Source organism: Triturus cristatus, chromosome 5_2, assembly GCF_964204655.1.
Source record: "Triturus cristatus chromosome 5_2, aTriCri1.1, whole genome shotgun sequence".
In the NCBI taxonomy this organism is placed as follows: Eukaryota; Metazoa; Chordata; class Amphibia; order Caudata; family Salamandridae; genus Triturus; species Triturus cristatus.
The window spans coordinates 905,156,617-905,183,251 of NC_140588.1; the positions used below are offsets into that span (position 1 = coordinate 905,156,617).

General features: G+C 43.7%; 1 protein-coding gene across 2 annotated transcripts in view; it reads right to left on the bottom strand.

Moving 5' to 3' along the window:
- Positions 1-26,635, bottom strand: part of UPF3B (UPF3B regulator of nonsense mediated mRNA decay) — a 291,003-nt gene that overhangs the window by 214,078 nt on the left and 50,290 nt on the right. For both annotated transcript variants that reach the window (XM_085608075.1, XM_085608076.1), the window contains exons 2-4: positions 26,449-26,555; positions 26,031-26,137; positions 11,959-12,057 (exon numbers count right to left, since the gene is read on the bottom strand). In XM_085608075.1, the coding sequence (XP_085464201.1) occupies positions 11,959-12,057; positions 26,031-26,137; positions 26,449-26,555 (313 nt within the window). The remainder of the gene's footprint in view (positions 1-11,958; positions 12,058-26,030; positions 26,138-26,448; positions 26,556-26,635) is intronic.

Below are 26,635 nucleotides of genomic sequence, written 5' to 3' on the forward strand. Positions count from 1 at the left end.
GAAGATCTTGACAGAGAAATCGACACTATAGAGCTTCAACTAGCTCTATGAGGCTTAGCTTCAGGGAAAGCAGCTGGTCCCAACAAAATTACCCTCGAACTTTATAAAGTCTTGGGTATACAAACTTTACAGTATTTAGTAGATTTATTTATCGGTATACAATCAAGCGGGAACCCCCCTGAATCCTGGAGAGATACTAATATAATCGTTTTTCCGAAGAAAGGCAAGCCAGTAGATTTACCTACATCGTACAGGCCGATTTCCCTGATTAACTCCGATTCAAAACTTTATGCAAAAATTATGGCTAATCAACTCGGGAGGGTTATTGAACATCTGTTCTCCCCGTGGCAACATGGCTTTGTCCCTGGCAAAGGCACAACTGATCACATCCGCAGGGCTATTACTTTATTTGAGATTATGTCTAAGACGTGAGACCCGATGTCCATGATCCTCCTAGACGCCGAAAAAGCGTTTGATCGGGTGTCTTGGAGATTCCTGTGGGGAGTTCTAGAACAGTGTAATTTTGGGCCAGGGCTTATTAATTCTATAAAGGCCATGTATCAACAACCAAGGGCCAAGTTACAAATGATGGGAATTGAATCCAGACTCATTGATATCTCAAGAGGAACCAGACAGGGGTGTCCTTGCTCCCCGATTTTGTTCGCACTATATATAAACCCCCTGATTATTAGACTATTGCACAGTCAGAAAATAAAACCAGTCATCGTTGGGGAATATGAGACTAAAATTCTAGCATATGCCGATGATGTGGCAGTTTTAACACCAGATCCCGCTGAGGCTGTTGCTGAAATTGAAATAATTACACACCAATTTTGGCAATTTTGGGGATATTCATTAAATAGAGACAAGACGGTTATTCTTTGTACTGAAAATACTATCTTTATTGACCTAGGATTGTAACAAATACGACCTATCTAGGAGTGTGCCTTACTGCGAAAATAGAAAATATTAATAATTTGAATTATGATCCACTAATTAAAAATATTACCAAAGATCTTCTAAGGGTAAACAACCTACATCTATCCATTATTGGTAGATGCAATTATTTAAAAATGAACACACTCCCTAAAATATTGTATTTATTTCGGGCTATCCCCTTGTTTTTAGAGGAAAAAATTATGAAATTGCTTGAGTCACAAATGTCCAGTTTTATATGGCAGTATGGGAAAATCAGGAGATCACTGAAATATTTATCTCTCCCTCAAAACAGGGGGGGGGGGGGCTAGCTGCTCCAAACTTGAGGCTGTACCACTGGGCTGCCCTTCTTCAACAAATGGTACCTCTCGTTGTGATGAATGAAGCTAATCAAGATGCTGTGATTCCTTCTATCTATGAAATAGCATTGGGGAAAGAAGCTCAAGGACTCTTGCTAAGACAAACTGAAGTAAGATATTATTTAAAAAAAACAGATTGAGGCTTGTTATTAGTGCATGGAAGGTCTGGAGGCAGGCCGCTAAGTTGATGTAAATCGCGAAAATTAATAGATATACCCCTCTTTGGCAATCCTCGATATTACCAGCACATGCTAATGATGTAATTGCAAAAAAAATGGGAAAGAGCAGGGGTACAAACTGTTGGTGACTTTCTGTGGGATGGGACAGGCCATAGATTTTTGAACATACAAAACACTTTTGGAATTTCGAATACTGACTACTTTAAATTTATTCAAATTAATTCTATCTTAGGGTCCAATACCATCCCTCTTGAAACCGTCCCATTTATGGATGTCATTGTTAGAAATTCTACTGGGATTGGAACTATATATGGCATACTCCAGGAGAAGCTTCCAAGCGATCTAGATAGGATTGAATCCTCATGGGTCGAAAAACTGCTTAATCCCAATATTGATATGGACATGAGTTTGGATTTAAAATCTCAACTGCTTTTATCCTCAAATCTGAAAGCACAATTATACAAGACAATTTTTAATCTGTATTTTACTCCTGCCAAGCTGTTTTTATGGGGTAAAAGAACAGACGATTCCTGCCCGAGATGCGGGATAGGGCCGGCTACTCTTCCACATATGTTTTCAGATTGCCCCACATTAACATCACTCAAAAATATGGTGTTAGGATTCTGGGAGGAGGTATTTGGACATAAGATGGCTTATTCTAGTCCCCTTTTTTTTCTTGGATATGATAATACTTTAGGCTTTAGTCGTGAAGAAGAGGCATGTCTTTTTATAGGGACAGCTGTTTTTAGAATAATATTAGCAGCACAATGGAAAGATACGCATCCGCCTAGCTTTCAGATGTGGTTAGCCAGATTTTTGGGGGTGTACAACCAAGAGAAAGCTGTTTTTGCTACTAGAGCAATGCTGTCTAGAATCCTGGGGAAAAAATCTGGGCACCAATTGCAGCTTGGGCGAATGGAGTTAGGCAACACTAAGAACTCTGTATATTTTTCGACTTGAGCCGTTTTCTCTTTCCTATACAGTTTTGTATATTTCTTTTATGTATTCTTATTGTCATCATCGAGTATGTATTAATGTTTTTATACAAAGCTGCTATGTTTATTGCTCGGCTTACTTGTTTATCTGTATTTATTGGAATTGCTAATAAAAAAAATAATAAAAAAAATAAAAATGAAAAGGTGTGCACTTATATATATATATATATATATATACACACATGTATATATGTTCGGAATGTGTACAACAGTCTGTTTGCTGCTCTGTCTGTGGGTGTTTGTTTATGCACCCACACACAGATAGGCTCTATATACAATCGTGAATTGGGTGAATATATATGTAACGTGTAGAACTATACCGGTGATCATTCTCACTGTACAAATCTGTATATTTATTTAAATTGATCCTGCAAAGCGTGCATGTAACGTACGTAATGTGTGCAAGATACCACCATGCTCACTATACACAGTTGTATGTTTCTATATGCATGATTCTGCTATGCATGTACGTACCGTGTGCAACATAGCATGCTCATTGTACACATCCCTATGTTAATATATACAGTAATCTGCTTTGTACATGTGAGTAAGTGACACAGAGGACACTTATTTGTCACACTTTCTTTGTATTCACTTTATAGAGACAACAGTTATCTTGAGGTGCTAGGCGCGGTCATGGGGTCACAAAGGACGGGCCCATCCACACAGCGATGGGTGATGTTTATCATAAAAACAGGAAGAGACAGGAAAGTGGGCCGGAAAGGGAAGAAGGACTCGAGGGCGCCAGGGATACTTAGGCAAGGGAGGTGTGTGGAAGGGGGGTGGGGGGTGCGAATGGGGGTAGAGATGGAAACAAGTGCTGGAACGGACTAGCAAGCGGGGAGGGGAGGGGAGGCAGTGAAAGGACAGAGAGCCACTGAAAGCAAAGAGAGGGAGGACTGGCGTGTGCAGGAAGGAAAGGCTCGGAGAGCTCGGATTTTTATTTTATTCTTTGCAGTCTTAGATAGCGCGGATTTGATCCCAGGGCATTAGAGCGCTTGCGATGACCTCCCGATTACATTACACAAAGTCACATTATTATTTTTTAAGACACCTGGAGATCAAGTGATTTGCCCAGAATCACAGGATGTCGAGGCCAAACGGGGACTATGGACTGGTTTCCCAGTGCCGAAGCCAGGCAGCAGCTCGGCCCAAAGGCAATATCGGGCATAGAAGAGCGAAGTGCACGCGCTGTCCTTTATGGAGGGGGTGGAAAGCAAAGGATGGAATAAAATACAGCCGGGTAGAAGAGGCACTGGCAAATCCCGGCGCACCCCATGACTCCTGTGTGCTCCGGGGCTCGCGGCTGATGTACGAGGCGCCTACTTAGGCATGGGAGGTGTGTTGAAGGGGGGGTGCGAATGGGGGTAGAGAAGGAAACAAGTGCTGGAACTGACTAGCAAGCGGGGAGGGGAGGCAGTGAAAGGACAGAGAGCCACTGAAAGCAAAGAGAGGGAAGACTGGCGTGTACAGGAAGGAAAGGCTCGGAGAGCTCGGATTTTTATTTTATTCTTTGCAGTCTTAGATAGCGCGGATTTGATCCCAGGGCATTAGAGCGCTTGCGATGACCTCCAGATTACATTACACAAAGTCACATTATTATTTTTTAAGACACCTGGAGATTAAGTGATTTGCCCAGAATCACAGGATGTCGAGGCCAAACGGGGACTCTGGACTGGTTTCCCAGTGCCGAAGCCAGGCAGCAGCTCGGCCCAAAGGCAACATCGGGCATAGAAGAGCGAAGTGCACGCGCTGTCCTTTATGGAGGGGGTGGAGAGCAAAGGAAGGAATAAAAGACAGCCAGGTAGAAGAGGCACTGGCAAATACCTGCGTGCACAGCCTGAGAGGACAGGGGGAGGAGACCAGAGCAGCAGCCAGACACGGGAGCACCGAGGGAGCCGAGAGCAGGGGGAGAGGACGCCATGAACACCACCGCGTTTCTCCGAGGTAAAGCAGAAATGCCTCGGAGAAACGCAGCGGCGTTTTCAGATTGAGGGCGTGTTTTTCTTTCTCTCCTCTTGCCATTGGCTGGAATGTTTACATTCCAGAGGAGAGAAAGAAAGTAAAAAACACGCCCCCGAATCCGAAAAAGACGGGGCTTCTTTGGAGAGACAATGCTCTTCTCCAATGGCTGACCAGCATTTAAGAGGCCAGCCAATGGAGAAGAGGGGCGGGTTCAAGCCCCTCTTCTGAAAAACATTAAATCTCGGAGCGAGACTGCGCAAGCGCAGTCTTCGCAGCCGAGACCTAAAAAGGGAAAGTGCGCCTGCATCGTTCGTAGGTGAAACGGCTACATAATGACATGGGTAGGCATGTCCGGCTTTATTTTGTATGTTTTTTCTCATTTTTCTTTAACCATGCTGCACACCATCACTAAAAATCACTGGAAAGCAATAGATCTCAGTTGCACAATCTATTGGCTTTGCCAACGCTTGCTTCTACCACCCTCCCGTTTCCTCTGTGATCTGTGATTATGAAGCTCATACCCAAGTCTGGCCGAGGAGAGGAGGTGATTACAGTGCTTACTGTGACAAAGAAGTTTCCCTGATCATAGGAGTGTGGCGGAGTGAAAAGAGGCAGTCATCACTGTGCAGAGAGATGTCTATCTCATCATGGCCAATCTCAGGAACGGACGAAAGGGGTGAGGACGGCTGCTGTGACCTGTTGCACACTTTGGAGGCAGACTTACTACAACCGGAAGCATTGGCGCACGCAACCAGCATTAGGACCTGGCAGGCTGACACGTCTTCATTCACAGTGCAATTCTGAGGTACAGTCTGAATGGAGCAGTGTATACCTTCCTGTGTTTCCACAATCAGGCAGGCTGTCCAACTTACACGAACATGCCAGAGCATTGTGCTTTGCTCGCAGAGTAGTGAGGTGGTTGGTGCAACTATACAGCAAGGGCGTGTGAGACGCTACATTTCTAAGCCAGGGGTTCTGGAAGGACTCTAAGAGTCAAAGCATGAGCAGACACAATAAATGATCCCCAAAAAATTAATCGGGCAAAACTGTCATGGTGAAAAAATAGATGAAACTCACTTTGTTATCTTTGGTTAAGCAAGGCCAATGTGCGTAATGTGAAGCAGGATCCTTTAATATTAATCCTATATATGCAAGGTTTTTATATAGTGCATATCCGGAGCTAAATTACTTAAATGTGTTCGCAAATTGGTTTAGTCATAAAAATGTTACACAGTGAAGTAAAGTGATGCGCTGTGGATAGCACAATCTGGTCAAGTGAGAAAGCCGAGATGGGAGTCCTCGTTTTCTGGTTGTAAATTGAATAATTCAGCCCTAGGGTTACGTCCTTCTCTTTCGTGAGCAGCACCAAAAGTCAATGATGCAAGTTCAACTATCTAAAGAACTACTGTCAGTGGATGGAGTTCAATAAATAAACGTATCACACTTTAAATAAAAACTAACACTATGCACACACGTACACGTGCATAGTTTTTAAAGGCGTGCTTTTCTGGTTAGAATGGTCTCATGGAAACTGAAGATCAAACCCAGTGACAGATCTGGTCTCTCTGAAGCCATGCTGCACAGCCCATGTGACACCTTGAAATGCTGTAACTCAAGAAGCAAACTGTGGGGCTCCAAGTACTCATCGCTTTGTTAATTATTTAGCTGCAGTCATTGAGGTGTTTGGCCTCACCTAAAAGAGTTCTGTAAGTCAAATCAGGCTTTAGATTTTAAGAGCAAAGGACCGTTCTCCTGCAAGCCGTACATTTTAGAGGACTTTCAGACAACTGGGCCACCCCTCTTAACGAACAGAACGATCTTAGCAGAATCTCAACACCTCACTCGCTGCCATTAAATAATTAAACAAAGCAAAAAGCGCTGCAGCCCTCAAGTGTTTGCTATTCAGTTACTGTGCTTTAAGGAGGCTTTGTTTATGTGCAACATGTTTCAAACATCGTTGTGCCACGGTTTAATCACCTTTTTCCCCCACTCTACTGCAAAATCTAGGGGGCAAGAAGGGGCGAGAAGGTAATAGTGCCCCATGGACTCCCTCACCTTACTCCAAAATATAGGGGGCGCTGGGAGTAGAAGATAAACACCCTCCACCTCCCACCCCCACTTCCAACTCCCATGACCCACATAAATTACTGGAAGAGTCCAGTTATTCTATAGGACTAGTAATCAGCAGTGGCGAAATGAGAAGGGAGGATAGGCTAAATAATAATATAAAATTTAAAAAACCCAAGCTGAGCAACATACTAGGTTAGGGGCAGCAGCATGGAGAGCGGGGTACGGGGTAGGGATGGGAGGTGGGAAGTAACACGGGAGAGAGCAAGAAAAAACAGGCACTTGCACGAAGAGAGAAGCAAAAGGAAATAGCCGTGGAAGGATACAAGTCATCAAATCAAAAGGATGGTAAAGAAGTTATACTAAAGGGGAGGGACAAACCCAAGAAAAGGAAGGGAAGCCATATAATAAGAAGTAAGCAAATGAGTGACCAAAAAGCCAATCAATGGTCAGCGGTGGGCTGGCCCTAAGCCACAGTAAGATTTTGGCATGGTCAAATAGAAGTCTAGCGCCAGCATACAGATAAAAGATGTCTGTAAGAGAGAATTAAAAATACACTGATCATCTCTACATCACATAAAAGCCACTGGTGCCATTTTAAATTAATAGAAGCATCAATCCTTTTCAAGCACGTCGTAACAAGAGGCATCAGAGAAAGTCAGGCGCACTGAATGTTGCTGCGTCCCCACCAACCTAACTCCCAGTCCACTCACCCAACTAAACTCTTAAGTGCTAGGTCCCCAAATTTGATACCAACCAATAAAGATTATCTCACACACACAGGAATGACAAGACAAGCATAAGAGTACAACAGGTCACATGATATTAAAAACAAGCATTTGCAATGCAATAGGTCTCGCATTATTAAAGTTTGAGCTATTGGCATTGCTAAATAATGCAACACCAATAGCTCAAACTTTAATAATGCGAGACCTATTGCATTGCAAATGCTTGTTAGAATTGCTGGTGCTGTGCACCGGCAGGACCCGGCCCACTTAAAGCCCTGATTATGAGTTACTGAAACCATCTTGAACTTCATTCACCGGGTCGGAATGGTACCTGTCGCTGGAATTCTCCATGCCTCGTTAAAGCTCCTCCGGGAGTGCTGACTCCTCCAAGCGCTGGAATGGGCGTGCTCATACTTGTCCAGAAATGCACACAGCTGAGCAAGCCGGTGGGACGATTCCTTGCTTGCAACTTATTGAAACTCCTACAAACTGCAATTATCACAATGCAATTCAGTGGCCGGGAGCTCGCTCAGCGTCAAGTGGTTTCAGAGCAGCAAGACGCACGCGCCTGTGATCCGGCGCTTTTGCTGGAAAATCTGTAGAGATCAATTTTGCTTCGTCAGTCAGAAGAGGGGAACACGAATGTGACGGTAAAATTCTTGTGGAATTTCTAGGTACACATTAAACAGCTAAATGCACAAAACATTAACGCAGAAGAGCCGGGAGGAAACCGTGATGTCTCCCAGCAGCCTTCCTCGCGCTTCACTCGGCGTCTCTCCCCCTCTTCAAGGCGCTCATTGCCCCCGGCCGTAAAATAAAATTCACGCAAAAATGTGTAAACATATGCAAATAATGAGGGGGGAAACAGACATGAAAGAGAGGACTGGAGCGACAGGGAGAGGGAACAGGAAGAAAGAGGTCCGACCGAAAGACAAAGGAACACATGATTGTTAACAATAGAACGGGGAGGGGGGAGTACAGGGGGGAGTGAGGTGGGGGGAGGGATGGGCATGCCAGGAAGTGGAATGAGACGCAGGAACAAAAAACAAGACGCGCGGATGCCATTGTTTACTGGTAAAGCGTGCAAAGTCCGAGACATATGTTATAGCAAGCAAAACAGAAAGCAGCTCCATGCCCGGGCTGGGGGGGGGGGCACAGGGGGGGGCGGGGGAGACCTGGGAGGGCGAGGGCTGCCCGCGCATGCGCGGTACCTGTCACTTTCGCGTGCCCAGTGGCGGCGCGTGCAGACAGTGCAGACAGCGCCTGTCCCCTTTCGGGGCTCCCGTGGTGAAGAGGGAGCCCCGGCGCCACAGAGGAAGTGCAGGAGCTGAAGTCCCGGGTCCCAGGAGGGGGCCCGGGTGAAGAGCAGCAGATAGCAGTGCGGGGCTCCCATGCCAACGGAGAGAGCCCCGCGTCGTGCTGGCAGTAGTGGAGCTGGAGTGCTCTGGAAGCACCGCAGCCAGCCGCCGTTCAGGAGGATTCCCCCCGCAGACCGGGTGAGTGGGGGATTCTCTATTTGTCCAGTGGTTGTGCCGATGAAGGCACAGTGTCAAGGAAGTGAGAGTTAAAAAAAAAAAAAAAACAAGCGAAAGTGAAACTGCATGCTGGCTTGCGAGGGAAGGGGGACAGGAGATTTGCACGCCGCGTGGCTGTAAGCGCGTACACAGGCTCCAATCCACCAAAAGCCTGCGCGTGCCCATCTCCTGTCCCACTTCCGAGGCAAGTCAGCAACAATAGATCTCGCTGGCGACAGCAGCGCTTTGCGCTGCGTTCGCCAGGCGAGACCTAAAAATGTGTCAACTGGGTAGAAGTTGCAGCTCTACATGTTTTTAGGTCTCGCCTGAGCCAGCGCATGCGCTACTCTGGCGAGACATTTAGTGAGCGGGCTTTCAAAAGTCCTACCGGGGTGGCATAGAGTGTGCGGTTACTCGCACAAGCGCGTGCGCCTTGCCTCTCCGTCTTGCTTGCTTGAGGCTTTAACGCTCTTCCCCCACCACAAGGGCTGCGCGTCGCTAGTCACGCATCTGGCTGCTTCCAATCTAAGAAGCCATTTTCTTTGTTTTCCTTGTTGACAGAGTGCTAGGCAGTGTTGCTACGTCACTGCCCCCGCAGAAGCAACTGACTCTTTCTTAGGACAAGTGAATGTTGCACATATGTGGATTTTTTATTATGCTTGTGAAAGATGTACCGCTCAATGCCTTTTCAGATGGAATTACGTGTCACAATGTTCCTCTTTGAAACTTTCTGATGCTGAAAAATGTATTTAATTTTTTAAGTTGAAAAAGTGGCTTCAACAGGGTTCTGGTGCCCAATCCCATCCTCTGTAGTAACAGACAGTGTTCCGTGACGTCAGCGTCCCTTCATTCCCCATCAGTCTTACCCTCCTTGTCACCGTGTCTGTCTGTCTGCCGCGTCCCCTTCCAGCAGATACGGTCTGTGAAGTGCTCTTAAACAGGAAGCTGTTGTCTGGCGTCCTTTCCAGGGACCCACTCCCGGGGAAGGAGGATGAATGGACAGTTCATCCTCTCCCCCCTCCTGTCTCCAGAGTCCAGACGCAACTGTCGCCATCAGAGACAGCTCCCACCGAGAGTATCCCTGCTCTCAGTGCATTGCTCTTTCAGCTCTCGAAGGAGGGGTAGGGCTGTCCCTGGGCCTGCGCCCTCTCTCCTACACTAATTCACTGCCTGCATTGCTAGGCACCAGAAGGCTGCGCTTGGATCAGGTGTTAGTACAAACAGTGGGCCCAATGCTCTCCTTCTTAACTTCGGGGCAGCGTGTCCACAATCACACAATTCAAAGGTAAAGTGTTTCCGAGACTTGAGAGAATTGTTAATGGAAAATATATCAGAAAGCTACATGAAAAGGTACATTATTAATAAGGAACAATAATATCATGAGTTTTATATAGCTCTTTATAACAGCCAACTCACGTTTTTCACTACCCTATGTTATATAACTGTTGCTCAATTCATGGTTCTCAATTCACCCACCTCAGAGGAATGGAGAAGGGAGTCTGACTTGCCAAGATTCGAAACTCATAGTCTCAAAAAACGGCATTTCTTAAAAGCAAGCATGAGCAGGTATTACACAAAAGAAATTAAAACAGTTATACATTTTTCAACAAATCATTGTGCGAATGCCCGGCAGAATAACACTGCTTCCAGCATATCGTGAATCTTGCCCATCCGATTCCTGCTTGCACTTTATTTTCATTTATTTATTTTTTCAATTATTCCAGTGTAGCCCCAGCAGCATCACACTGCTTCCAGGGAGGTTGCTTCTATTGCTTTGCACAACACGATGCATAATTCTTTTCTATTTACCCTTCTAAAATATTAATTCACCATATTGGAATGGTGCACAAAAGTTTCAAAGAACATGTCACAACAACTGCCACTGCATCACGCAGCAGACACACACATATGCACAGAAGGTCAACAATTTTGCAATGCTTTTTTATTAATAAATAGCATTACGGGATGGCCACCCAGGTGTGCGCATACAAGATCCTATGTTGTGACTTACCAGTGTCAATTTGTATTTAATTTATTTTCTAATGCCAATACAAACACGCTCTTGCAAAGCTAACAGCTTTTAAAGGTGAGTACTACAATTGTTGTTTATATTGTGCAACCTGCTGCCTCATTCCTTGCTTCTAACAATTTCCAGGCAACAATAAAAATGTCAAGATACCTCTAGTGATTAATGATCCTCAGGTGTATCATTCCATTTTCTTTAAAGTGATTCTATTAAAATGCTCGAGGGACAATTTTGCCAGTGAAAAGTACACTCTGTCAATACAGGATCATATTCATTTCTTTTTCTTGTATATGCAACCAATAAGAAACCAATTCTTTTTTGGCAAATTGTCTGGCTTTAATGTGCTAAACTGCATTTGTAAATGCTTGTGATTAGGTGCATCATTACATCAATCATTTTACTCATTCACCCATGCATGTATCCATCCATCTTTTCAATCACCCGCAATCCTCTATTTCACTCACATCTATCCATCCATTCACATTTCACTCATCCATCCACCCTTTCACTCAGCCTTCCATCCATTCACTCATCCACCCGTCCACCCTTTCATCCAGCCATTCATCTGTTCTCCCTTTTACTCATTCAATCTTTCACTCATCCATGCTTACACCCATCCTTTCACTCATCCATCATCCATTTATCAATCCATTCAACACGTCCATCCATCCAGCCTTTCACCCATACATCAAGCTACTCTTTCACTCATCTTCCAACCTTTCATTCATTAATCCATCTAATCCACACTACACAATTCAAAACTAAACCACATAATTCAACTCAACACAATTACACTACACGCCACATACATCCATTCCACACCACAGAATTCCACATCATGCCACACAATTCAGAAGGACGCCACATAATTGAGTCATCGAGCATAGCCAATAGGTCTCGCCTTTGGGACCTTTTAAGTGTTTAACCATGCAACAGTTGATGTTGTTGCACCAAGGATATTGTGCTGCATAACTAAATGCTTATAAGGTCCCAAAACCGAGACCTATTGGCTATGCCAATGCTGGTTTTCAAATGTGGCATGCTTTCAGTTAACTAAATGGTGTAAAACAACATGCAAGTGACATTTACATTTTAGTGAGAGGCCTTTAAATACCCGTTCCTATACAATCACGTGTTGTGTGTAGTCAAACTATGAATTTCTGAACATCTTTTTTCTTAAGCACAATACCTTCTTCGATCGTCCCTGTTTTGGCATCCTTTTTCTTGCTCTTTTTCTTTGCAACTTTTTGAAAAGGTGCAAATTCTACAATTGCAGGGTATTCTTGACCTGTTAGAGAAACAAATTGTATAAAATTGTCAATCTATAAAAAAAGCTCTAGTTAAGAACACACACATTGTACGTTAGCTCAACTAATGATTTAATCATAAAATAACCTTTTTAAAAAGTTTCACAAAACTCTGATTGCATAAAAAAACAATGTGACATATCAAAAAACAGAATACAGACGTCCAAGGTCCACGAGGATTTTCCCCATTGTGCCTCATTCACATTTAGCTTCAAAACGTAAAGATCACCCATTCTGCCAGAGGGCTGAAAAAGCAGTGATCCGTAGATCACGAGTTGGAATCCAGACAAACGTCAATTCAGTCTTCCACCCTTCAGAGGTCAGCATGCTAAATACAAATAAAGCGGGTAAGGATAACGTACTTACCTGTAATCCCAGTTCTCTTCCAGGGGTATACTCCTCAAAGTCATAAGCACTGAATAATCCCCGCCCACGTACGGGGACCCCGGAGCATATACAAAAATACATATAGGTGTATGTTTAGCTAACAAAGTACAGAGTACCTCAAACATACGTGTGTGTATATATATATATACACACACACGTACATATACACACACACATATATATATATATATATACACACACACACACACACACACACATACATATATACACACACACGCACATACATTTCAAGCTCCAAGGTGTCCAACAGTTTAAGAGGCACTCGGACTGCGTTGTGTTGCTCAAAAGCATTTATTAGGTATGGTCAGGTTTCATCATGCCATTTCCTCTGACAGCTACTTAACTAGGTGATGCCCGACGCGCTTCGAAGACTGTGCTTCTTCTTCAGAGGCGTGGTTGAGAAGAGGAGTGCAGTTACGGTCACATACAGCTCAAGAATACTTTATAGCACGCCCACAGATGGGCCGTCCAAATGAATCTGTGCTGTGTATTCTGGGAATGGTAGTGCCTGATTATAGTCCCCAGATGGCTGCACTCATTATTCTGTCCAATTAAACCCTGTATGGGTCCGCATGAGTCAAGCGACCTTGATTACGTTGCAGGATTGAGGTCGCTTGACTCATGCGGACCCATACAGAGTTTAATTGGACAGAATAATGAGTGCAGCCATCTGGGGACTATAATCAGGCACTACCATTTCCAGAATACACAGCACAGATTAATTTGAACGGCCCATCTGTGGGCGTGCTATAAAGTATTCTCGAGCGGTATGTGACCGTAACTGCACTCCTCTTCTCAACCACGCCTCTGAAGAAGCACAGTCTTCGAAACGCATCAGGCATCACAGAGTTGAGTAGCTGTCGGAGGAAATGGCCTGATGAAACTTGACCATACCTAATAAATGCTTTTGTGCAAAACAACGCAGTCCAAGTGCCTCTTAAACTGTTGGACACCTGGGAGCTTGAATAGATGTATACATATATAAACATGCAGCCTACCATAACTCAAATAGGCTAATATGTCAATATTAACTGGGTTTGTCATTAAACTGAAAACAATTCCATATATCATTTCTGTAACAGAGAACATGCACTCTGTTAATGTTCCAACTCAGCCCTTATTTTCACAGAAAAAGGCAAGTAATAGTAGGCAATTGGCCATTAGGCTGCATAGATGAAAAAAACATCACTGTAACAAAGCTGGCACCCTGCCTTTAAGAATTACAAGAACCTGGAAGCCGTGTCTTTAAGGCCTCCAGGAGCCCCCTGCTCCCATCATGCACCACAGGTGACAGTAAGGTCAGGTCTTTTTTACGGTGTACTAACATGTAGGAATCAGGAAATAAGGTGCGAAAAGCCACTTTACAGTCAATATTCGTCCCGGGAGGCTTGCTTATGACTGATGAGTATACCCCTGGAAGAGAACTGGAATTACAGGTAAGTAACTTATCCTTCTCTTCCAGGGGATAATCCTCAATAGTCATTAAGCACTGAATAGGACAGAAAGCCCATACCCACTTTCCCGCGGATGAATAAGAGTATAGATCCATCAAAGAAAACACTTGAAGGATAAATTATCCAAACAGATTCTTAACACGGCTTGCCTAAACTGAGCATCCATCTGCGTGTCAGAGTCTAAACAGTAATGGCAAGTAAAAGTGTGCACTGATCGCCACGTGGCAGCTTTACAAATCTGTGCAATAGGTCCCTTTCTAAGGAGAGCTGCGGTCAAAGCCTTTCCCCTAGTAGAATGAGCCTTAGGTTTGCCAGGGAGGGGCTTTTTGACTAACTGGTAAGACAGAGTGATACATGATACTATCCATCTAGAGATGGACTGTTTGGAAGCTGCACAACCAGTATTTATGGAACCATAGTTTACAAACAATGCCTTGGTCCTGTCTAGGTAGAATTTGAGAACCCTCTTAAGGTCTAGTGAATGCAAGGACCGCTCTAGAGGATTTGAAGGATTAGGAAAAAATGCAGGCAGAGTGATGGACTGGTTGATGTAAAAATCCGAGACCACTTTAGGTAGAAAACATGGATGAGTTCTATGGACCACTCCGTTTGCATGAAAAATATTACAAAGCTCTTTGCAGCACAAAGCTTGAATCTCACTATGCGAGCAGAGGTGATGGCCATTAAGAAAGCTGTCTTCCATGACAAGTGCTGCTGAGAGGCTTTGTGAATAGGTTCAAATGGGGACCCCATTAATCTAGCAAGAACTATGTTAAGCTCTCATGGAGGACATGGAGCTCTGATCAGTGGGCAGACCTTTTTTAACCCCTACAGAAAATCCTTAATCACAGGAAGTTGAAAAAAAGGAAACCTGCATTGGAGATTTTCTGTATGCTATAATAGCTGTTAGATGGAACTTTATAGAAGAAAATTGAAGGCCTGATTTGGCTGGCATACCAAATATGGTAGAATCACCTGTTCCGGACTCCGAACGAGATCATGACCATTATTAATGCACCATAAGTAAAACCGCTTCCATTTGAAAGCGTACGATTTTCTGGTGGAAGGTCTTCTGGCTTCTTTAAGTATGTTCATACAATCAGGGGACAAATCTAAATGTCCGTATTGGAGGATCTCAGGAGCCATGCCGTCAATCGTAGAGATGAGAGGTTGGGGTGGAACAGCTTCATCCGGTTCTTGGATAGTAAGTCTGGTGGGCATAATAACCTCCTGTGCGGGACTTCTGATAATTGAAGAAGATCCGGGTACCACCACTGGCGAGGCCACACTGGTGTAATTAGCATCATCCTGGTCTTGGCCCTGTAGAACTTGTTGATCACCAGGGGGATCGGTGGATTTGGAGGAAACGCGTAAAGTAATGTCTGAGACCATTTTATCAAAAGCGTATTCCCTCTGGACCCTGGTTGGTGAAACCTGGATGCGAAGACGGGGCATTTCACATTTGCTGTGTCTGCAAACAGTTTGATGTCTGGAACTCCCCATTGGTGAAGATGCCCTATGCGACCTCGTCGTTTAGCACCCAGTCGTGAGCTACAATGAAGTCCCAATTTAGAGAGTCTGCCTGGACGTTGAGAGTTCCTGGGAGATGAATTACCGAAATGGTCAGATTTCTTGCGAGAAGCCATTTCTAGATGGTCTGAGCCTCCTGAGAGAGAGGTGTCAAACTGGTTCGCCCCAGTTTGTTCAAATAATACATTGTTGTGGTGTGGTCTGTCTGGATCAACAGGGAACATGAGCAGAAGGACAGGAACAGTGATTTGAGTGCCAGATGTACCGCTTTCAGTTCTCAAAGGTTAATGTGGTACCCTTGTTCTGTCACTGACCAGAGTCCTTGAACTTAAAGAGGTCCCATATGAGCCCCCAACCTTGTTGGCGAGCATCCGTGACGATTGTATGACTTGGAAGGTCCTGGTGAAAAGGAACTCCCTTCAGCAGATGTGATCGCTTCATCCACCATTTGATGGAATCCTTGGCTGACTGTGGGAGAAGCACAAGGTCCTCCCAGCCGCCTGATATTTGGGGCCACTGGTCCTCTAGAGACTGCTGCAGAGGACGCATGTGCAGTCTGGTGTTTGGGACAATGAAGATGCGGGATGCCATTGAGTCCAAAAGTGAGAAAACATGCCTGACTGTGGGATGAGGAGAACAGAGGACATTGCAGCACTGAGCAGAACCTCTCCTCCGAAGGACACACGCTTGCTCTTGCGGTATCCAGAGAAGCTCCAGGTAGTTAATCTTTTGAATTGGATTTAAGATCGACTTCTTGTAGTTGATTTGTAGGCCCAGATTGCTCAGCACTTGCATGCAGTACGAGAGATGATTCTGAAGCAGGGTGGGTGACCAGCTTTTCAGCAATCAGCCGTCCAGGTACTAGTAGACGAATATCTTTTGTTTGCGAAGAAAAGTTGCTACTACTGCCATTCATTTTGAGAACGTGCAGGGAGCTGTACTGAGCCCAAACGGGAGGACTTTGAACTGGAAATGTTGAGGCGCTACTTGAAAGCGCAGAAATTTCTGATGTTTTCTGGAAATCGGCAAGTGAAAGTAGGCGCCCTGCAGGTATATTGAACACATCCAGTCCCCTTGGTGTAGTTGAGGGAAGATTTGGTGCAGCGCCAACAACCAAAATTTGTCTATGCGGATGAATTTGTTCAACAGCCTCAGGTCGAGTATTGGTCTGTACTCTTGGATAGGACCTGTTTTCTGTACCAGAAAGTAGCTGGAATACATTCCCTGCCTTTGTTGCGGAGAAGGGGCTGCTTCTATAGCTTCTTTCTGTAGTAGGATGCTCACCTCCGCCTGTAACAAGGGGTGATGTTGGAAATACGTTTCTCGAGGTGGTATGGATGGAGGTGGGGATTTGAATCCGAGCAAATAGCCATTCTGCACAATATTCAGTACCCGCTTGTCTTTTGTTATCTTTCTGCACTCGTCCAGGTGAAACATAATACTTATCCTCCCCCCCCCCCCCCTTCCCCCCCCCCCCCCAGGAGTGGGTAACAAGGATGGGGAAGATAGGGCTCACTGCTTAGCAGGTTGTTTCCCTGTGGAAGGTGTTTGTCTTGTAGGTCCCCTTCCTCGACCCGATCTATGCGGATGGTAGTGTGACCTGGATTGATGCTGTTGCGTCGACCAGTGAGGGGTTTGAACCCTTTGTTGGAAATACCGACGGTAGTATGGTCGGTACTTACGTCGAAAATCCTTTAGTTTCTCAAGGACCACCACTTTTAGAGTGTCCAACCCTGACTTCAGTTTGGATATCTCGTCATTGGTATGAGTGCCGAACAAGGAAGTGCTATTTAACAGATGATTTAGGATTCTTCTTTGTGCTTTCGGTTTCAGACCAGTGAGACGCAACCAGGCTGATCGTCTGGCGCAAATGCCATGAGAATAACCACGCGCAACCAGACCACCTTCCTGCAAGACTTCCTGGAAATCCTGTTTGTCTTCTTTGGGTAGCTTCTCTGTGAACCTAGCTAAAGAGTCCCACAGATACCTGTCATACCTCCCCAGAAGGGCAGAAGCACTGGCCACTTTCATTAAAGAGGCAGATGTGCTGCACATCATTTTGCCTAGCTTGTCCATATGCTTACTATCCTTCTCAGGAGGGACTGCAGAGGATAATGCTGTAAGATGTGCCTTCCTAGCTGCCGCCACTATGAGCGAATCCGGAGAGGGATCCGATCTAAGGAACAGAGGATCCTGGTCCGGGGCCTTGTACCTTTTTTAAATACGTAGGGGAGCTGAACCCACTGTAGCCGGAGTAACAAAAGTCTGCATCGCTGGTTCAAGCTGACCCGGAACCAAGGGAAGTAAAGGTCTTGCCAAGGATCTGTGGTGTAGGGTTTTGAATATAACCGCCGAAGAGGTAGTCGGTACTGACATATCAATGTTCAACTTGCTAGCCTTCCTGCATAGACCCTCATTAAAAGTCCCAATGTCATCAACTGGAGACACACTGGAGGTGTAGCAGACAGGGTTGGTGAATAGTCTCTCATAGATGATCTTGACGGAGCTCCTTCCCCTACTTCTCTTTTGAGTGGAGGAAGGGCGAGATCGTGACCTATGTGGTGTCCTGAATGACGAGCTGGAGGAGACCTAGCTCTCTTTGGTGACCTGCGTGGAGATGGTCTTGTGGATACAATAGGTGGAGGACCAACAGATACTTTTGAGGGCGAGTATGTTCGAGAGTAGGTCGAGCCAGGACTTCTGGGTGGAACCCTCCAATGCCATACAGTCTCTAGTCACCATGGCGAAAGGCTGACAGGAGGCGTCTGTTTTTCCGCAACCAGAGATCCCTCCGGTGTGATCTACACTATATTGATGTCAGCAGAAGAAGAAACTTCCCTCGACGTTGACCGTATGGACCTCGACGTCGATTGCGGCCTTTCAAACACTTCCCCCCGTAGCCGCCATAGAATTTCTCTTGACTTCGAACGGTGACCTGCCGCTGGCGACACAGATTGTGCCACTCTATACATCAACCGCTTCTGCGGGGAGGTCTTTGAGGACTCCCGCCTGTGTGACTGTGGCGATGTCCTCTATGTCGACCACGGGGTCCTAGACGCAGACTGTCTGTGGGTCTGCGGCGGAGTCTTGGACGTCGACCGCCTGTATGACTGCAGTGGAGTCCTCGACGCCGACCCTCTCGACGCCGACCGTGCCAAATGTGACGGCGGCAACGATCTGGACGTAGACTGGTGTCTCAACATCAACGGGTGTTTCTTGGATGTCGACTTAGATTTCGGCGACAGAGGCTCTAACCACTTAGATGGCGATCTGTCCCTTGACGTTGTAGCATGCCTTGCCTGTTTTGCAGACGTCGATATTGGCGCTGAAGGTGAACTATCGGGAATCTGCTTTCTTCTTGATGAGAAGCAGAACGCAGTTTTTTCTCAGATCTGTGTCTTTGAGAGGAGAGCTCTTAAAAAGCATGAGTTCTTGCAAGGCCACTTTTTGAAGGTCCTTTTCCTCTCTCCAGTAAGGCATGCAGCTTCATCTTCTTTCTGTCCCGAAGTGCTCTTCTGGAAAACTGCTGGCAATAACACTTCTCTTGATTGAGTGAGGATGGTAAGCACACAATACAGAGTGTGGGTCTGATTTTGCCATTTTCTTCCCACAGGAAGGACATTTTTTTTTTAACAAAGATGGCATTTCTGACAGAAAAGATGATCAAAATTGTCAGAAAACCCCTGAAAGAGTTGCCAGTAGTCTAAAAACATTGTGTAAAGGCAGAAAAAGTTGAAATTAACCAATTTCTGACTAGAATATTCAAAAATTGACGAGCTCAATGCCCTAGGATCCTCACAGAAGGAGCCGGAAAAAAGAACTGACCTGTCACCTGTGGTGCATGATGGGAGCAGGTGGGGCTCCTGGAGGCTTCAAAGGCACGGTTCCCAGGTTCTTGAAATTCTTAAATGCAGGGTGCCAGTTTTTTGTTACTGTGATATTATTTCATCTATGCAGCCTAAGGGCTAATTGCCTACTATTACTTGCCTTTTTCTCTGAAAACAAAGGGCTGAGTTGAAACATTAATGGAGTGCATGTTCTCCGTTACAGAAATTGTATATGGAATGGTTTTAAGTTTAATAAAAAACCCAGTTAATATTAGCCTATTTGAGTTATGGTAGGCTGCATGTTTATATATGTATACATCTATATTTGAAGGTACTCCATACTTTTTTTAGCTAAGCATACATATATAGCTATTTTTGTATATGCTACGGGGACTTTGAGGAGTATACCCCTGGAAGAGATGTAGAATTATAGGTAAGTAACTTATCCTTCTCTTTTAGGGGATGCTCATTAATAGTCATAGGATAGGATAGGATAAGGACTTATATAGCGCACGAATGCCGAAGCGTCTTGGCGCTGGTAAGCACAGAGGGAGGACACAATCCTCAGATGCGATCCTCTTGGAAGAGCCGTGTTTTTAGCAGTTTTCTAAAAACGTGATGATTTTCTGTTAGTTTTAGAAAACAGGAAAGCTTATTCCAGAGTCCGGCGGCACGGAAAGAGAAAGCTCTACTGCCCCATCTGACTTTCCTGACCCGATTTATCTTGATAAGACTCCGAGTGCTGGACCTAAGCACCTGGCCCGAAGTATAGGGGATAAATAGTTTCTGAACATCCTTGGCTCCCCCCCCCCCCAAAAACAGCCTTATGTACTAGGCATATAGACTTAAAGTCTATACGTTGCTGAACAGGGAGCCAATGTAGTGTTTTGATTCCCGCTGAGATGGATTGATCTCTTGGGACGTCCAGCAATAGTCTCGCTGCAGCGTTCTGGAGAGTCTGCAACCTCTTCATCTGAGTCTTATTTATCCCTAAAAGCAAGGAGTTGCAATAGTCCAGTTTGGACAGCACAAGGGCAACTACAACGGTCTTGCAAAGGTCTGGTTCGATAAAAGGGAAAATCTTCTGCAAAGTCCTTATTAAAAAGGAACAAGATGACGCAAGGCTATTGATGTGCGCTGAAAAATTAAGCTGGTTATCAAACAACACGCCCAGATTTCTTACTTTGAGCACGGGGCAGGGGCACTCCCCGGCCACCATGATCCGTTCCACAGGGGACTCCCCTGGCCAAATGCACCGAATAGAATAGAAAGCCCATACCCACTTTCCCGCGGACGAATAACAGTATAGATCCATCAAAGAAAACACTCAAAGGATACATTTTTATATATGTATACATGTATATATTTATGTTTGAAGGTACTCTGTACTTTTTTAGCTAAACATACACATATATATGTATTTTTGTAAATGCTCTGGGGTCCCCGCACGTGGGCGGGGATTATTTAGAGCACATGACTATTGATGAGTATACCCTGGAAGAGAATAATAATTTCGGTTATGTTCAGCACTTAGAAACATCAGAAGTTCTCAATGAAAACAAAATTACTGTCCTTATCGGTATTATCAACAGAAAGGCTGGAATAATCAAACATACATGAAAATGGGTGGAATCCTAAATGAAAAATCAGAGCCCAAAACTAGAACTCCGTTTTCGAAAAGGGCTTACATACATGTAAAATGGAATGGAGCATGCACTTTATGTTGCCTAATAAGGGCAAACTTATCTGAAAGCAAAAGTGCACTAAACTCATTATGCCTTGCCTAAGGGATCTGGGCAGTTAGTGTCCTTGATACAACTACTGGTGATGGAAGACAAAACTATGCCAAACATGGTTATGCAGACAGTGGCAATTCTTGTATGTAACTAAGCTTATGTGAACACCACTGCCAGCAAGCCGATTTATTTAAAGTTAAAGAAGATTTCCTTATTAACACTGGTTGAATTATTGATTCTCATACTGAAGGTCGTCTCGTAAAGCATCCATTTTCTTTATCAGTCAGCCATGCAACAAAGATAAGAATCTGGTCCAGAGTTGGAGGAGTAGTAAGGTACCTGAATGAACAAATAAGAATGCAGACAATCCAAGTTGAGTCTGTTTCAAGGTCTAGGCAACACAAAATGACGACTCCCGGTTTTTGCTTGCCTTGACCACTGGGATGCTAATGTTGACCTTGTAATGGTCTGACCAGGAGAGAGCACAAGGTGGATCGATTTGGAGGTTTCCTTCTTCAAAACAATGAGGCCTAATTACTTCATTATCCAATGGGGCAAATACTTTTGAACCCCCAGTCTAGACACTATACTGTATGAAAAATTGTGCTAGTTAGTCAGCAAACTCTCCACAACTGCACAGGGATGTGGCGGCATAAATACTGATTGATAATAATCTGCTTTGGGACTACTAAAATAGATTCTGTCCCAGACGGTGCAATGAAGCCGAACTGAGCGAGACAAGCGATGATATCCAAAGAATTATAGTGTCAGTCTTCCTACTTGTTCCCTCATCAGCCTTTGATATGGTTCACCACCCTACACTCATACAGAGACATTAGGACATTAGAGATCAAAGAAATGTCGAAGAATGAAGTACATCCCATCTCACTGGCAATGTTTATCATCCCACGTCCCTCATTTTCCCCATAATCATTCAACTCAAGAGCTGGCATACCCCAAGCTTAACCCATTGCTCCACCTCTGTTCAATGTCATCCTTAGTCCACTATCTTATCTTCTACAACTACACTGATGACAAGCAAATCATATTAAAGCTCAAAAGTTCAATAAATCTAGACTCCTGTATTTGTACTGGTCACTTCAGGAAAAAGGTCTCTTGCAGTTTGCTGTGTCCCTGTAGCCACACAGGTCAACCAACTAATTCTTGGTGTCCACCTTTGTCCTGGTTATAAAAGGGATCAGGTCCAGTTATTCAGGGCTCCTCTCAGGTTACATCAAGCAGGGTTAAGTCCTCCTCTGTTCTTCCAAAGGTCCAGAAAGGGCTCTGAGGAAACCTTCTTGAGGTGCCACATTTATGGTTAGTATTCGCAAGTAGGTGGGTGACTTCCGGCTCTTCCTTAAGCAGTGGGGTAAAAGTTTCAGGGGCAACCGCACCATTTTTCATCATTTCTTGTTTGTCCTACAGCAAAGAATCCCACACTGCCCCCTCAATCCTAAAGTCCAAGATGGGGAAACCATTTCTCCCATGTGTAAAGCTCGTCTGAACCCAGAGGAGTGGCCAGGGAAATGAGCTGCTCCCTCCCATGTCCACTACAAACCGGTTCTGAGGGCAGCTTTCCACCCACTTGGTTGGGACCTCTGTCCCTTTCAAGTCAAAGACGTCCATGGTCCCACCCCCAACTGTCCTCTGAGCTGATACGCATCAAATGCCTAACACCCAGTCCATTCTGTCACCAGGCTCAAGTCATTAGTGCGCTCCGAGAGGAGTTTTCACACCTCATTAAACTCAAGCCCCTGCTGGGCAGCTGCAGGAGATCTAATACAAACTACGCTCCAGGAGTTTCAGTCAGGGAAAAGGCATCTTTCAAAAAGTTACTTTTCCAAAGTTACTTTTTTCTAACTATTTATTACAATCAAAATTCACCGATTAATTAGACTTTACAAAAATATGAAACATAGCCTTTGAATGACTATTTTAACCAGTTCCTGTCAGAAGTTCCAGATTGAAGTTCATAATCTGGACATTGCCATTATTTAGGATCCAGCTACAACTCTGCCAGTGAAAAATAGCTTTTTGTGGGGCAGGAGGGATAGTGGTGTAGTCACTGAAGTAACACGACACTTTAATGTTGCCCATGTCTCACTTACAGTGCCATGTTTTACAGGTCTAACTCTATGGATGGCACAATAGGTGCTGTGGCCCACGTGTGGCATTTAACGTCCAGTTCCTGGGTACATTTCCAATGCCATATTCTAGGGACTTATAGGCAAGTTCAGGGATAAGGCACTTTAACCATGTTTAAAGGGCAGAACAGGCAAGAGCCTGTTTGGCATGGGTAAGAGTGCACAGAGTTTGAAATCCAGCAAAAAAGAGGGTCCAGAAAAAGGTGATAAATATGGGGTGACCATGCATAAAAGGCAGATTTCCTACACATATGTAAAAGCTGGTTTTGAATTCATGAATAATTTATGTACACAAAGCTTTTCATGTGAGTAAATCTGTTCACAAGGGCTGAAATGCCTACTGAGCTTGCATACAAACATGTTTAGGGGTATTCACCAATTCCTCTCCAACCTCTTAAGCCATGGAAAAAGTTGGACATGTAATCCTAACAAGGGAAAGAACAAAATGTTTTCCATGATAGGAGGCAGACCGTTCCTCCCACAATAAAAGTGAATGTGCACTTAGATTTTCACATGAGCAAATTAGCTCATGGGTAAATGGAATTTACAAACATTTGTTATTAGTATGTTTAGAAACCCGAAACTGTTGCAAGTTTCCAGGCATATTTCTGGTAACACTAGTGACTCACATGCAAGGTCTCAGACCAGAGGGTGCAGTTTGTGACTTTCTTTAGAAATCAGGCCCTTTGTGATGTATTGGCCACTAACTCTCCATTTACAGGCCTCCTAAAATCCACTCCACAGTTGAGAGTGAGATTTTATCAGGAGCTATTTTCAGCATTTACTTGTCCAGTTAACTTAAGCTGAAAGGAACAGGTGTTCTGTTTATTCAAAAAGTGAATAATCAATAAAAATGCCACGAAATCTTGTTTTTGTCTCGACACATTTGCTGGCTGTTCAAGGACAGAGGTCAAACGTCAGTTTGTCTTTTTACTAATTGCTGCTAATCTGCTACTGGAAAATGGTGTTTAATTTTCTCTCTCTTATTAGTGCTTTTTGTCTAGTGAGTTATCTGACAATAAATGTGAAACAAAAGGCTGTAAAATGTCAGGGTTATTTTCTAACACAACATTTAAACAACTTGTAAATGAATAGTACAAGTATTGAAAAATATACCAGGAATTATGAAGTAACTTTTTTTATTCAGAAGTGTGATGCAAACAAAGATTTACATAGGAGGGAAACAAATCAGAACACTTCACTTGGTGATGTGCAAATGACATATTTGCAGAAACTATTTGCAGACATGGTCCACTAGAATAATTTTAAAACCACACCAACAGGAAATTCTGTGGCGATTTCAATGTAAGATCTGCTGATTGCAAATGACAGTGTGCTGCTATTTTATGCTTTAGTTATGCATTTATTAAAAGTGTTGTTTTCAAACATGATTTGAGAAACATTCATGCCCCCACACTGATGACAATGTGATTTTGAGCTGAGGAAAGTCAGCGGTCATGTGCATCCTATATCGAACATTTTATTTAACGAAGTCTCAGAGAAATGGTATTTAAAGCTGTCCTTAACAATTGCATGATTTAGTAAACCTGCCTGAGCTTTGTACACTTTCATGAGGTTGCATGTTTGTTTTAGATACATTTTATTTTAAAAGCAAATTCAAAATTTTGCTGAATGCATCTGAAAATAATCAAGAAGCTTTCTAGATTACCAAAAGCAACTCATTTTTAAGCTTTGCAAAAATGTGCACAGGTTTTTATATTGGAACCACGGTCAGTAATGTGAGCCGAGTTTACAGTTCACAATATTTCCTAACAGTACTCACGCTAACAACAAAGACTTTGAATAATGAATCCTATGTACAATTTTGGCCATCCTATACTTATGGGTACATATGTTGTTTTACAGCAGACCAAACGTATGCCCACAATCCTATAATCCTACTACGCCACTGTAAACTGTCAGTGTGATTGTGAGAGTGAGAGGACAAATATACATGAAGACCTTTAGTCCTTGACCCCAAACAATATTTCCTGGACCTCAGGATATAGGAATCCCCACCCATGAAATAGGCACAGTGACAAGCCTGTTCTGCCTTTGATAGCAATTGAACCACTAGAGCTTTAGGCTCTGAGCAATGGGCCAACATCCTAACAAAAAGGCTGCCAAGTCTGACCAGCTACAGGGTCTAAATAGCATCATAATTCATATTCTAATAAGTCCTTCTAATAAGTCCAAGTAACAAGTTTGGGCTAAAATGCAACACTTGGCAAGTCTGACAATTGTCTTCTTTCAAAAAAGGATCACTGGGGTTCTAAGTTGCTTGCTAGGACATGCAAGCCCTTCTTGAGCTTTATTTGAGGATAGGATTGCATTTTGCTATGATTTTTTTAAAACATACTTTATTCCACATATTTCTTTTACATTCCAACATGTTTAAGCCAGTGTACATTCATATTATCCAAGTTGGCATTGCTTGCATCATAATCATAACCTCTTGCTTGTTCTATTGCGTACTAATACCACAGGTAGCAGTCTCCAATATAACCGAGTGCTGTGTCACCAGTATGCATTTACAATATTCACAAACTTTTAACTTGTAACAACCTCCCACCCACCTCCACCTCAACCCCCATGCTGTATTTTGCTACGATAAAAAATGTATCCTACTCAGCATGCGTTAATAAAGAGCTAAAACTAGACATTATTAAATAGTGTTAAGAATTATCTACGATTCGGTGAGTAGGGAGGGAGGTTGCAAAGACAAAAAGAGTATTTGATTAAATAAAAAGCAAACAAGGTAAAGAGAAAAAAGTAATGAATGGAAACAGGAAGAAACCGTGCATATTTAAACACTGCATAACAACCATATGAAAATAAACTTAAATGCAACTTACCCTTAGGGTCTATGAAAACATATCCATCAAATCGATCGCGAAACAGCACAATATCATCTTGATTTTTAAAGTTGATATATGCTCTAGAGAACATGTGAGGAAACAAACTGCAGAAAAAATGGATTAAAAAAAAATGGATAAACGTTGTACATTTGGGGGCTGCAATGCCACTTACTTCATTCATACACACATGAAAAGCAAATGTGCCACAAGGTTTATCCTGCTATGTGAAAACATTTGTCATTAATAGATCCCTTCATTAAATTACACAATTTAGGTGTTCCTCGTTTTTAATTTTCCAGCCACTTTAGCCCCCATTTTCAGTTCCGTCAAACTTAGATAAACATCTATTAATATAATTATGTAAAATGAAGTGGCTAAAGATCAATTTACAGCCTCAATATTACCCATACACTACCTTGAATCGTTGGCAAAAAATTCAAAATAGTCATGGTCAGGTAAAGGTTGGAGATGTTCTTCAAGTTGTTCCTGAGTGAGAGTTGGTGGCAGACGACGAATCACCACCTGAACACAGACCAAGAAAAATTAAATTCATAACATGCAGGAAAAGCATTTATTGTTAGGCATAGGAATTGCTCTATAGG